Source organism: Phascolarctos cinereus, unplaced genomic scaffold (assembly GCF_003287225.1).
Source record: "Phascolarctos cinereus isolate Bilbo 61053 unplaced genomic scaffold, phaCin_HiC Scaffold_5;HRSCAF=322, whole genome shotgun sequence".
NCBI lineage: Eukaryota > Metazoa > Chordata > Mammalia > Diprotodontia > Phascolarctidae > Phascolarctos > Phascolarctos cinereus.
In genome coordinates, this window is record NW_027555958.1 from 289,021,618 (window position 1) to 289,035,876 (window position 14,259).

Here is a 14,259-nt window from a genome sequence, read left to right on the forward strand (position 1 = left end):
ATTTTTGTGAGTCCTTTTCCTCTTTCTTTTATCTCTTTGTAGGGTGGAGGGCCTAGTAGAGCCATCTCTGTATTAAAGAATATTCAGAGTTTAGTAACTTTTTGGATGGAGAGGTTAGGTGGCTAAGTGGATAGAGTGCCAGGCCTGGAGTCTTCCTGAGTTCTAATCTGGTCTCAGATACTTACTAGCTATGAGACCCTGTGTAAGTCACTTCACCCTATTTGCCTCAGTTTCCTCATCTTATTGTAAAATGATCTGGAGAAGGAAATGGCAGATCACTCCAGTATCTCTGCCAAGAAAACCCCAAATAAGGTCACAAAAAGTTGGACACAACTGAAAACAACTGAACAACATCAAACTTTTTGGAGATAGTTCCAAACTGTTTTCTATAATTTTTTTTATGAATTCCTAGCTTCACCAACACTGCATTAATATGCCTATTTTCACACAGTCCCTTCAAAATTTGTTATTTTCCTTTTTTTCTAGTTTATGTCCCTTTTTAAGACTGGAAAGTAATTACCCCATCTCAAAAGATATTAGAGTTTTACCATTGAATCCTTTTTTTTTTTTAGCAACACATTGTTGGTCAGATCCATGATTCATCTAATACTGAGTCCTTGGTTTGGAATGTAGATTCTAACTATAACCTTGTCCCAGTGGGCGAATATGATCTGTTTCATGGTGCAGTTTCCAGGGATGTGTAATATATAAATAGTGAGGGTTGTCCATCTAGTATATGGGATAGAATGCTGAAAAGTCACTGAAAAATGTATATTTATTGTGTAAAGTCTGAGGCCATGATGATAACTTTATATATCTTCCACCAGTTAATTAGTAGTTTACCTGGAGATAAACAAAGAATTTATTTGACAAATAAGAAGTACTGTATTGGTTTGGATGAATATTCTTCTCACTGAGTTGTTTCCCCCCCTTAGAAACCATGACTTTGGGAAGATTGCCATAGTTAATGGAGCAAAACTTTCATGCAGATCCCTATTTCCTGACCTGCCTACCAAAAAGATATCTTCAAGCTTGTGCTTGAGTTAATGAAAACTGCCATTCCCATGAAAGAAATATTCCCAAATATTCAATATGAAAATATACTAAATAATTTTAGTGACCATCAACCTTGCTTATTAACAGAATCCCAGGGATGTCAGAACTGGGAGGCAAAACAATCTCATCCAGTGCCTTCCTGTCACAGATGAGAAAGCCATGGCCCAGAATGTTAACAGGGGTGCCCAAAGCCACACAGCTGAGCTTTCAGAACTTGGAACCCAATTATTATGGAGATGATAATGTTCCCTCCCCCTCCTTTTCTGGTAAAAACCTTGAGGTTTAGAAAGCACTTTGCTTGGTACACCTATGGTAGCTGGCAGTACCTTTATAGAGATGAGAAAACTCCCAGAGCTTCAGTGACTTGCCCATGGTCATTCTAGACTTTAGTGTTAGTCAGTCAATAAGCATTTATTAATCACTTACTTTGTTCCAGATGCTATGCTAAGTGCTGGGGTACAAAGAAAGGAAAAAAACATGATCTGTCAGTCAAAGAGTTCATGTTCTAATCGGGGAGATGATAGGCAAATAACTAGGTACTAACAGGATATGTGGAGAGTAGCAGATAGAAGGTGTATGGGGAGCAGTTAAGAGTGACCAGCAAAGATCCCCTAAAGAAGGTGGGATTTGAGCTGGGTTTCTTGAAGGAAGCCAGGGAAGTAGAGGTTGTTGAAGTAGAAATGGAGGTGAGGAGGGAGAGCAGGCTGGACATGAGGACAGCCTGGGCAAAGGCCCAGAGAGGGTGTCACTGAGTTTGTGTAGGAAGCAGCCAGCCTTGTAAATGACAGAGGGCTATATGTTGGATTCTGGAGGTAGTAGAGTACCCCTGGAATTTGAAGGGGCGTAGAAAGTAGAGAGAAGGGTGACATGGTCAGAAATCGCTTTGTGGTTTGTGTAAATGGAGAGAAAGCCAGTTTGATGAAATGATGAGATCTGTCTAATGTCCTCCCAAACTCAAAATGCTATCTATATAAACTGTGAATTCAGCAGTCTGGGCCATAGTTTCCTCATTTGCAAAATGAAGAAACAAACAAACAAATGGGGTAGGACTAGATTGTCTTTAAGTTCTTTCTAGCTCATAACATTCTGGGTTTTAACGTTACATGATTCTGTGATCCTAAAGGGTTTTTTTTGGGGGGGGAATGACCCCCTTTTTACCTGTTAATCAGTGTTTGCTAAATTGTCTTATTTTGATTTTTCTTAGAGGGAAAGAATATGTTTCATTTTGGGGGAAGAACCATCACCCCTTAAGTATTTTCAACTTTTTAATATTTTAATCAGATTTCCAGTTGTGCAAATGTTATTAATAGAACTCTTGTCTACTAGGGATGGATGAATGAGATCTACAACTATGACCCAGAGACGTACCATGCAACTTTGACACATTCAATCTTTGTTCGACTTGAAGGGGAAACCTTGAGGCTTTCAAAGCCCAATAAAAATATATCCAGAAGGGCCAGCTACAATGAGACCAAACCTGAAGTCACTTATGTCAGCCAGAAAATCTACAATCTTTCAGACAGTAAGGTGAGCTCTAGGAATTTTTGAACTGAGAATATTGATGAAAATGTATTGCTTTATGACATTTCTCCCCATGATATTTTATCTAAAATGTACTTTTTTTGAACATTGGTATAACTTAGTATACTTCTGACAGTTTCAAGGATATTATTAGTCTTTAGTAGAACAAAAGGACGTGATGTGTGTGTGTATGACAGAAGGAGGCAGAGAGACAGAGAGAGAGGCTCTGTCAGTATGAACGTAATAGATATGTTCTGTAGCTGTGTGTTTTGCTACATGTCCTAGAAACTTTCAAAATTAATTCCTTTTCATTTTTGTAAAATATAGACATTTTTTTCTCTGAGCGTCATTCCCCAAAAAAATGGGCTCTGCATTTAGGGAACTATTGGCTCTGATTGAGCCTTAGTTTTCTGAGATGACAAAAATCTGCCTAAAATTTGTCTTGGGGGTTGTCCTTTTTAAGTTAGTAATTTTCTGTCCAGAATTATAAAGTCTGGTGGTGGGGCTTTTTTGTTTGTTTTAAATGCGTAATCTAACATAGATGTCACACGTGGTGATGATGGTAAAATCTGAGATATGATGTGGTGAACTTAGTGGATTTTTCCAATGATTTTTGGTAAAGAAACAATCTGAAAACTATTTTTAAAAAAAACTTGCTATTTGTGCTATTTAGAAGGCTTTTCAATTTGCATGTGTCCAAGCTTTGCAGTCCTATTGAAGATTATCAGTGAAACTCACTAGACTGGAATGAGAACTATGCTAGGTCTTTTATCTAAGATCAAGTGTACCTTAAGGGGATGTGTCATTGTAATTTTTTTTTTCCTCTTGCTAACTTATGTTGTATAAGATGTTAATGCATTATGCAGACTTTACCTTGCTATATATAAATCACCATTTCCTTCTCTTCTTTAGATTTATCTTGTTCCCAAGAGTTTGGCTCGAAAACGAATTTGGAATAAAAAGTACCCTATTTGTATTGAACTTGGTAGACAAGATGACTTTATGTCCAAGGCCCAGCCTGATAAAGATGTTTCAGAAGAAAAGACTTCATGTGAGAAAGACTCAGGTAGTGAAGAACATAGGAAGTCAACCCATTCTTCAGATGGAACAAAATCCACAGGCCAGAAGGATCAGATATTATATCTCTTTGGGAGGACTGGCCGAGAAAAAGAAGAATGGTTTAGGAGATTTCTCTTGGCATCCAAGTTGAAGTCTGACATCAAGAAACCATTTAGTGTCTCTGGCAACCCACCAGGTACTGATATGCCTATTTTTGTTTTTGGTGGGTTTTTTGGCACTAGTTGTAATTTAAATGATCTGTGTAACAGTCTAGGAAAAAAGGCATTTCTTAATGAGTTAAGAAATTTCATCATGACTGATCTGATTTCAGGCAACCACCTAAGATGTATTCCTGTTAATCACATGATGTATTTCACACTTTACTTCCACTGGGCCCTTCTACTTGCTCGTTAAGTCTACAGCTCCCCACAGTGACTGTTGTAAATCTTTTTCTCTCTCTTAAAGCCCCCATCCTCACTGGCAGCATATGTCCTTGCCTCCCACATCACTGAAAGATTGAAGTGTTCCAACTTCCCTCCTCCACTGCTCAGAACTTCTCAAATCATTATCCATTCTCTTCTTCCCTTTCCACAGAGAAACAGATATCCCTGTTCTTTGCTGAGATAGTCTATATAAAATGCTTTGAAAACTTTAAAGTGCCGTATCATCATCATTCCCCCCAACTCTTTCATATTCACAGTCATACTTCTTAAAAAAGTGGTCTGTATCTCATACTGCAACTTCTTTATCTCCCATTTTGTACTCAGAATTTTGCAGTGTGGCCTAAATGCTAAAGTAGTCCTTTTTTTCCCTCCCTCCCCTCCTTCCTCCAACAATAATTCTCCTTTCCACTTCAGACTTTGTGTATACACAGGCCTCAGTGAACTGGTATTGACTTCCTTGATATCGTTCTGCTCCTTGAAACTGACACAGCAGACCTTTGCCTTTAATCCCAGGACTTTCATGTTTCATTATTTATTCTGAAGTTCCCTGATCACTGAACTCTAGTTTGAGGCATTAAGACTCCTAGACTTTTTTGGTTCTTTTTTTTTTTGAAATTTTTTGATTTATTTCGATTTATCAACATTCACTTCCACAAGCTTTTGAGTTTTAGATTTTCTCCCTCTCCCTCCCTCACACCCTCCCCAATCTGATATCGGCTCTACGGATACATTCCTATTAAATATATTTTCACATCGTCATGTTGTAAAGAAGAATTCGAACTAATAAGAGGAACCACAAGAAAGAAGAAACAAAACAAAACAGAAGAAAAAAAAGAGCAAATAGTATGCTTTGATCTGCATTCAAAATCTATAGTTCTTTCTCTGGATGTGGATGGCATTTTCCATCATGAGACCTTTGGAGATGTCTTAGATCCTTACATTGCTGAGAAGGGCTAAGTCTGTCAAAGTTAGTCATCACACAACGTGGCTGTTACTATGTACAATGTTCTCCTGGTTGTGGTCACTTCATTCAGTATCAGTCCATACAAGTCTTTCCAGGTTTTTCTGAAGTCAGCCTGTTCATCATTTCTTATAGCACAATAATATTCCATTACATTCATATACCACAACTTGTTCATCCATTCCCCAACTGATGGGCATTCCCTCAATTTCCAATTCTTTGCCATCACAAAAAGAGCTGCTATAAATATTTTTGTACATGTGGATCCTTTTCCCACTTTTTTGGTTCTTAAGGGAAGAGATCTGCTATACCTGCTTCCTAATTACCATCTCCTCCTACAGCCATTGCCACTGTAATTAGATGCCCTGGGCTGGCATTCATCCCTCTTTAGAAATTGGTACATAATGTCTAAGTTATTCGGTACATTATTATAGTTAAATAATATATAATTATAACTACAGTTATATGTTACATAATTTATAACATCATTATTATATAATATGATTATAAATTATATCATTTTTAATGATTATATAATAGAATTATGTACATTATTATTTTTATTCCATGCTATTCTGTGGTTTTAGGACCATTCTGATTTTCTCTAGATCAACTAGCTTCTTCATGAGCCTTATATAAGAATGAAGTCTTCTGCCTAAAACAACTTCGTGTTGGCCCACCTGGGCCTGATTTTACTCCCTTTTTAAATAGTCCCCAGGCTTCCTGTGACACAGTACAGAAGCCTCTTGCTTGAATGATTTTTTGTTTGTTTGTTTGTTTTTGCCTATTCCATCCATATAACTTTATAATGGCTTAGTTCACTAGATATCTCCTTCCTCCCCTCCCATTAAGAGAAAGCAAAGAAATTCAACTGGTAGTATATTCTTATAAACAACTCCCCAAAACTCAGAATAATTAAACTTAATAAGCCCAGAGTTTATAAAATACAAATCCTTTCCTTATAGCACTTCATTTGCTCTTATGTATTTACATATTATTTCCTATTTTAGTTAAATATGTTTATGTCTTGTCTTGTCCCCTACTGTACTAGAGCGCTTCTTAACTGTGCTGAAGGGGTCACAAGTGGAAAAAGTTTTAGAAGCCACATAACTGGACTACAAGCTTGGGTGAGGTCAGGAACCTCTTCCAGAACCTTGCACAGTGTCTTGTATGTTTTGTTGTTGTTTAGTTATTTTTTAGTTTTTGTTTCAGTTGTTTAGTCATGTCTGACTCTTTATGGCCCCCTTTTGGGGTTTTCTTGGCAAAGATACTGGAGCAGTTTGCCATTTCCTTCTCCAGCTCATTTTACACATCAGGAAACTGAGGCAGACAGATTTAAGTGATGTGCCCAGGGTCGTACAGTTATGCGTAGACAAACAAGCAAAATGGTACTTTGTACTATTGAGTTCAGTTATAGTTTTTCTGTTCTAAAAATTATTTAAACACTGGTAGAACTACTTGGACTTGTGTTGATATGTTAGCACTTTACTTGAACATTATTATAACAATGGGAAAACTGAAGTAGAGTCCTGAAGCTTAGAACCCTTGCTTGATCTATTCTTCCCCTAGAACTGTAGAAGTCCCTTATAAGCTGGTGCCACAGTAGATAAGAGTGCCAAGCTGGGAGTCAGGACAGCTTGAGTGCAAATCCAGCCTCAATACTCATTAGCTGTGTATTCTGGGCAAGTTACTTAACCCCTCGTTGCTTCAGTTTCCTCAACTATAAAATGAAGATAATAATAGCACCTACCTCCCAAGGTTGTTATGAGGATCAGGTGAGATAATATTTGTAAAAAGCACTTAGCACACAGTGCCTGACAGATGGTAGCTGCTGTATAAATGCTTATTCCCATATCTGTTTTTAATTTATTAGGTTCAGTTTACCAAGTATATTAGTCTACTGCACTGGCTAAGCTAGGCGCTTTATGAAATGTACGCGAGCATGTATATGTGCATGCATGTGTGCGCGCGCACACACACACACACACATGCATGCATAAAACTCTTCCAAAGGGTGTAGTTGGAGAGAGAAAATATGCACATGAGATAGTTTACAATATGACAGTCAATTGAAATTATAAAATGGATGGTACAGACAATGAGTGCTGCAGGAGTTCACAGAAGGAAGAAGAGATCAGTGTCAGAATTGTTAAGGAGAAGGTTGTTGAATGAGGATTTGGAGAAGGAGGAAGAGAGAGCATGAGAAGATCTCCCAGGTAAAGGGAATGATGTATGAGCACGAGGTGTTTTGGAACAAAGCTTCAGCATCGTGTGTGAGCCTGACTGGGAAAGGTAGAATTAGTCATAGGAGTAGTAGCAGGAGAACACAAATGACAACACCCTAGTTGGTAATGAGTAGGTGCCACAAACGGATCATTTGCTGTGGCATTTAGCAGCAGGAATTTTCAGGTGAACTACCAAGGGAACATGGTTTTTACTAAGTAACCTTAGCCCTGATCCTTTCACATCAGCGTTATAGAAACAGATGGGACTGTGTCAGTGTTCTGCAGAAAGTGTTCTATATTTGTTGTTTTGCTGGAATCCATATGTGTGTGTGTGTGTGTGTGTGTGTGTGTGTGTGTGTGTATGTGAGAGAAATGCAAGTTGGTTTCCCTGCCAAAAGAAAAGATGAAAGGGCTTGAAGAATATCTCTATGTTTGTCCTTATTAGCTAGTAAAGAGTTCCTGTGGAGGATAGAAGAAATCCTTCTTAAGAAGGAAGAAAAGGTCTTTGCTATGACAAACGAGAATCAAAATAAACCTTGAGAGATAATAGGAGAATGTTATTCAGAAGAGAAAGGGGAAAAGACAAAAAATGTTGAACCCTAGGAGCTCTATAATAGTATATAATGTACATATAATAATGTATAGTAATAACAGACAGAATAATTAGTGTAATATTCTATAGCTTATGGCTCTGGATGACCCTTCTGAGCAAAAGAAGCAGTGTTCCGTGCTCCACATAATGAGGGAGGCTTCACTGGCACCAGTGGGTATAAGGAAACTCCTTTAAATAACCCCAGGAAATAAGAGATAAACCCATTTGTGGTCACTGACTCCCTGTTAGGTAGTATAGAGGCTGCTAAATTTACCCTTATGTGGTTAATCAAGAGGCATGCTGTCCTCATGGGCCATGTATCCAGGACATGTCCCATGGCCCATGGACACTAATCAAACTAGCCAGCTGCTGCTGCCTACTTCTTGTGATATATGTGGGTTTAAATGATACTTTTAGGGGAAAACTGGAAAGACTCCATTGTGACTGTAAAGTCTTGGGTGGAAACTGAAGGATGTGGGATTAATAGATCATTATGTTTTCTAACTGGTGGTTATGGATAGGGACTGGATATGTAATTTCGTTGATAAAAGAAACTCCCAGATGAAGAAAGAAAAGGGAGAGGAAGGGAATAAGCATTTATATCGCTCCTCCTTTGTTCCAGGTACTATGCCAAGTACTTTTACACATATTACTTCTTTTTTCTTCTTCTTCTCCTCCTCCTCCTCCTCCTCCTCCTCCTCCTCCTCCTCCTCCTCCTCCTCCTCCTCCTCTCCTCCTCCTCCTCCTCCTCCTCCTCCTCCTCCTCCTCCTCCTCCTCCTCCTCCTCTCCTCCTCCTCCTCCTCCTCCTCCTCCTCCTCCTCCTCCTCCTCCTCTCCTCCTCCTCCTCCTCCTCTCCTCCTCCTCCTCCTCCTCCTCCTCCTCCTCCTCCTCCTCCTCCTCCTCCTCCTCCTCCTCCTCCTCCTCCTCCTCCTCCTCCTCCTCCTCCTCCTCCTCCTCCTCTCCTCCTCCTTCTTCTTCTTCTTCTTCTTCTTCTTCTTCTTCTTCTTCTCCTTCGCTAGGCAATGGGGTTAAGTGACTTGCCCAGGGTCACACAGCTAGTAAGTGTTATGTGTCTGAGGCTGGATTTGAAATCAGGTCTTCTTGAATCCAGGGCTGGTGCTCTATCCACTGCGCCACCTAGCTGCCCCATATTGCTTCTTTTGATCAACAACCTTGTGAGGTGGGTGCTGTTATTATTCCCATTTTTACAGCTGAAGAAACTGAGGCAAACAAATCACTTGTCAAATAGTATGTATCTGAGGCTAGATTTGTACAGTCTTCCTGACTCCAGGCCCAGTGTTCTATCAAAAAGAAATGCCCTTTACAAATGCAAGTTTATCCCTTCTTTGTAACTTCTAGACTTAAAGAATTGCCAGTAGACTAAGTGATTTGCTTGGTGTCACTTAGCTGTTGCAGATCAGAGGTTGACACTTCATCTCAGGTCTTATTAGTTCCAAGGCCGGTGCTCAGTTCACTCAGCTGGGCTTCCCAATGAGGACTTCCAAAGTAAACAGGGGTCATGGGAAGTGAGTAGCTACATACGTAGTGCCAAAGAGTAGGGTTTAATTTTCTGGACCACAGCTTAAGATAACACAATATTTGTTGCGCTTTTGGCTACTGGTAGTTTGGCTCGTAAGACCTAGAAGAACATGTTTGTCCACAGGCTTCATCAGTATGGCTTGAGACTGAAAATGGAGGAGAAGAGAGAAAAATCCCAAGTGGACTTTAAATGTGGCTACTTTAGAGGAAATTAGGTTCGACATAGGAAGAAAAATCAATTCAGCAAATGCTTATTAAGCACCTATTTATGTATTAGGCACTGATGTAAGTGCTGGAAATATAAAGATAGATACCACACCGACGCTACTCTTAAGGAACTCAGAGCCTAATTAATGGTTAGAAGGACAAGTACACAAATAACTGTGATCATAGGATCATATGCTTTTACAGCTAGAAGCCTCAGAGAAAGAGATAAATACAAAGGAGAAGTCCAGACAAAGTACTACAAGAAATATGAGGAGAGGGTTTGTAGGTTTATAATACTGAAGGGAATAACCACCAATGGCCAAGAGAGAATAACTGGGAAAAGGATTTGAATTATACTTATGGCCTCAGATTCTATTGGTAGAGAGTAGAGTGAACATGAGATCTTAATGCAGAATAGGCAGGTAATCCAAGTCTCAAAGAGACTTGAAATGGAATTCGTTCCTAGGATACAGCAATGGAAAGATAGAGCTTCTTCAGAACAGATAGAATGGGCAGTGGAGTAATATAGAATTAGATTCAAAGAAATGTGGGAAGATTTGTATGAACTGACATAGCATGTTGTGAACAGATTTGGAACACAGTAAACAATAGCCAGGAAGGAAAATACCTTTGAAAGACTTAAGTGCTCTGATTAGTGCAACAACCAGTCACTGCTGCAGAAGACCAAAAATGAAGCATTCTTCCTGCTCTCAGGAGGCAGGTGATGGAGCAGACTCAACTTAGTAGAGGCTTAGAACGAAACCTACATTTTTAACTGGCCAATGTATGGAGTTGTCTTACTTGACCATGCTTAGAAGGGAGGGCTTTTATTTGAGGGGAGGTTTTCTGGGGGAATGGGTGGGTTTCCATGATGAAAAAAAAAATGAAGAGTGCTAATGAAACAGTTTTTAAAATGCGCAGAAGACAGCAGAAAGAAGTTCAGAAGGCAAGCAAAGGTAATGTTGGTACTATTGTGTTAAACTTGATATATGCCATAAAAACAAGCCGTATTTAATTGAGACCCACAGTTATATAATCCTCTTTTTCTGTTATTCATATATTGAATTATTCATGTTTGTCAAGTTCATAATTGAACAATAAGGCCTGTTTGGAAATCCATAAACTTGAAATGGGGAGCTTGGAGGGCAAGGCATTTAGATGAAGAAAGAGGTAAGAGTACTCTGCAGACTATCTCTTCAGGTGGAATAAATAAATGATGAGCTCCTAAGGTCACAAAAGTAACTGTACAAAGATCCTTTGTGGTAGCATCCACTGTTAATTTCAAGTCAGTTTCTCTTACTCAGTGGAATTAGAGCTGTTTCTTTCTTGCTTCCAGTCTCTTCCAGTGCTCAGAGTAACCAGCGGTGTGTGAAGGCTGTAGTGTAAAGATAATCTGTGAAGCAAATGGTGCAGATACGATATTAAGAAACCCAGATGAAGAGATTGAGAGTACCTTTAGGGTGTTCTCAGGAGTATGCCACTGCCAAATAGCATTACCAGAAGGGACTGAAGAAGGTGCCATCAGTGCACAAGTAGAGACTGTCAAGGCCCTCAGTGCCGTTGTCTCTGCATCCTCACTCCTCAGGCCCAAGGTCACCAGGGCTGATAGAACCACTTAACCAAAGGATACTGAGCCTGTTGATCCCAAGTTCTATCATCAGGCCTGATCCCTGAAGGGTCACAGTGTCATCAGGGCCACCAACCCCAGTAATTCCAAGGTTATAAAGCTTACAAGGTTGCTAAGCCCACTGGCCACAAGGTTACCAGGCCCTTTGAGCCTGACACAGCCAAACCCAAAGCTCTCAGTACCAAGACCCCCTGGAGCCAAAGCAGTGAGTCCTAAGCATTCAAAATAGATGCTTCCAGACAGAAGGACTTGTTTAAACCTTTAACCACAGGTGTTTGTTTTGTTTCATTTAACTTTTCCTAGCCAGAATCGTTGTTCAGTGTTCAAATAAAGGAAACAGTAGGCACAAGGTTGGGGGGGGGGAGGTCATGATAAGTGCAGGGTGACTTCCTGAAACAGTTCTGAGGTAATTGTCTGCTGTGCCACTCCGTCAGGAATCTCTCTTCAAACTAACTCCAGTATTTGACTTGTATCCATTTAGAATAACTTCATAGGATTTGACAGTATAAGAATTCATTAATACAAATAGCAGGTCTAGAGCGCCATCAGGAATATTCTTCTGCCAAAAACCACTAAACAGTATAGTTAAGTTAGGAAGAGCCATGGGTTTGGGATAACCATGTTTTAAAGGCATCCTAGCAATGATGCTTCTGGACAATGAGAGTTAGTTTACCCTGGGATGAAAAGAAGTTATTTACCCATCCAGTGTACCTGCCAGCCAAAGTTGACCTTTTTCTTCCCCCCCCTTCTTCTTTTTCAATAAAATTCTTCCACTCCTATAAGCCCATCATTGTGGAATCAAACATTTAGATGTTTTTTTCCGAGGTTATAGGAATTTAGTGTGAGGTGGGGAAAAGGGATATTTTTGTAACATCATTGGATGGTTCTTCCAGAACTGAGCCTGAAAGTCACAAACTGACCTTTCATGGGCATGGTGGCTCAAAACTCCGACTCTGGGCCTGAGTAGAGGTCAGAGAAACTTTGCATTATTCAAAAAAGTATAGCAGCTAGGCCCAAGGTCCAACAGGTGGGAAACTTTCTGCTTCAAAAAGGAATAATAGTGGGAAGTATCAGAGATATCCTGCTCCTGCTTTTGTAGAATTGTCCTCCTAGCCTTCCCAGCAATCTGGAGTAACATCTAGGAGTAACAGGTTTAAATTTGAATGTGCTACTCAGAGATCTTGAGTTGGTGGGCTTTTGGTGATTTTCCCTTGCAAGGTGGGTTGCTGATTCTTCAGCATAAACACTTTTACCAGCACCGAATCAATGTCACTAAACAAAATACCGTTTGCAGTCCCAAGAAGTTCTATGTACTTCACACGACAAATTATCCTGTTGACAATTAAGGGAAGGTATGTTATTTTTAAGTTAACATCAGTAGCAGCAGGTGTTGGAATTGGCCAATAGCTGTAGCATAATACACAGTAATCTTTCAAACTAGCCATCTTTTGTACTCATTAAGTATATACGAAGTCTTTTGTGACAGTTTGCATGTCTTTTCTTCTGGTCTTAGCTTAACACACACTTAAAGAAACATCAGTGGCTACCAGCAGTTGTTTTAACAAGGCTAAGATCAAATTAGGGGAGATAGGTAAAGAGAGCATGCATCAGGAACAGAAAAGGTGTGCCACTGGAAACCATCCCTCATGGTTATTCATTCACTGTCTTCTCTGTAAGGCCTAACATCATAAGTCATCTGGGCCTCTGGGTAACAGTTAAAACAGTATAAAGCATTTCAAGCAAAGCAAAATGAAATGAACACAAAGTATGAAAATCATCACACATTTTACCAGTTTCAGGAGTCCTATCCCTCTTGACGTGTTCTCCCTATGTTTGGCCTTGAGAAAAGATAGATAGAGTAGCATTGATGAAAAGATGGTATGCACAGCCAGCAGCCTGGTTATTACATATCTACTTGGCCGAAATGCACAGCTATGGCACTGTTGCCAATATAATAACAAAATTTCTAGCGTCTTCCAAGGTCTGTAGGTCTGGACACCCGTGGTTAGTGGAAATACAAGATGAGGTGAGGGTGATGAACTCTTACATCCACTTTAATTGAAGATGAAGCGGGATCATCTTGGGTTTTGGTTGGTGTCTGGGACGGCCCACCAACTGTCTCCATTTGGTTATAATATAGATATTATCTTTTAGGGTCATAGTTGGACTTGTTTGATTATCAAAAGTCAAAGGCTGTCAATAAAAAATACCATCCTCATTCTGGGAGCTCAGCCCAGAAGTAAATTCATCAACCTCAAGGGGATAAGTAAATATAGTGCTTGAGGGAACTCTTGTACCCAACAGGTTCCATCCCTGTGACTGAGAGACAGATGAAGACTGAAGGGCACACGAGAAAATGTCCAGGTGCCAAATCTTAATTCCTAACAATAATTTTTAGAGAAGAACATGCAGAGAAATTTTACCATGAAATTTAGTATGTGACATAGCTTAATCTTATTTCCACTAAAATTTACACCAAAACCCAGCAGATTTTCATGAATTCAGTCACCCTTTAAAAAAAAATACAATGAATCTTAAGGAAAAGAGGGAGAAACTTCCTCTCTATATTTTTCCATTTTTCCCACACTCCCTTCCCCCAAAGTGGCCAGACTAAGAGGAAAAAGAAATGAAAATCACACGCATAAGGTGCAGGGGGAAGAACATTGGTACAGAATGTAACAGATAGGTGAGTGGGGCTAAAGGAGTAGGCTCTACACACCCCTTCTAGGAGCAATGGCAGGATTGATTCAATTATGGCTCCAAAAATGGAGGGGGAGGTAGGAGGGGCTTTATGGCAGCAAGCTTGCTGTCAGACTGGTGAGAAGAAGGCTAGGAGTGGGGGACAGAGTGGCGAAGCACGGCTGGGATGTGCCTGGAATAGTGCGGCCTTTGATTTCTCTCCAGGTTGTGAGGGCACCAGTGGAGCACTCTGCTTGTCCACCTGTCATCCCTGTTCATGGCCACGTGACCAACCTGGCTTTTCTTCTTGCTACACGGTTCTTGCTGACATCTTTAGAGCTCCTCTTTA

At 39.9% G+C, this 14,259-nt stretch overlaps 1 protein-coding gene across 3 annotated transcripts in view; it reads left to right on the plus strand.

Moving 5' to 3' along the window:
* The window catches only part of TEX2 (testis expressed 2), a 153,199-nt gene that overhangs the window by 77,890 nt on the left and 61,050 nt on the right, over positions 1 to 14,259 (plus strand). For all 3 annotated transcript variants that reach the window (XM_021002483.2, XM_078155935.1, XM_021002484.2), the window contains 2 exons: positions 2,383 to 2,583; positions 3,490 to 3,832. In XM_021002483.2, the coding sequence (XP_020858142.1) occupies positions 2,383 to 2,583; positions 3,490 to 3,832 (544 nt within the window). The remainder of the gene's footprint in view (positions 1 to 2,382; positions 2,584 to 3,489; positions 3,833 to 14,259) is intronic.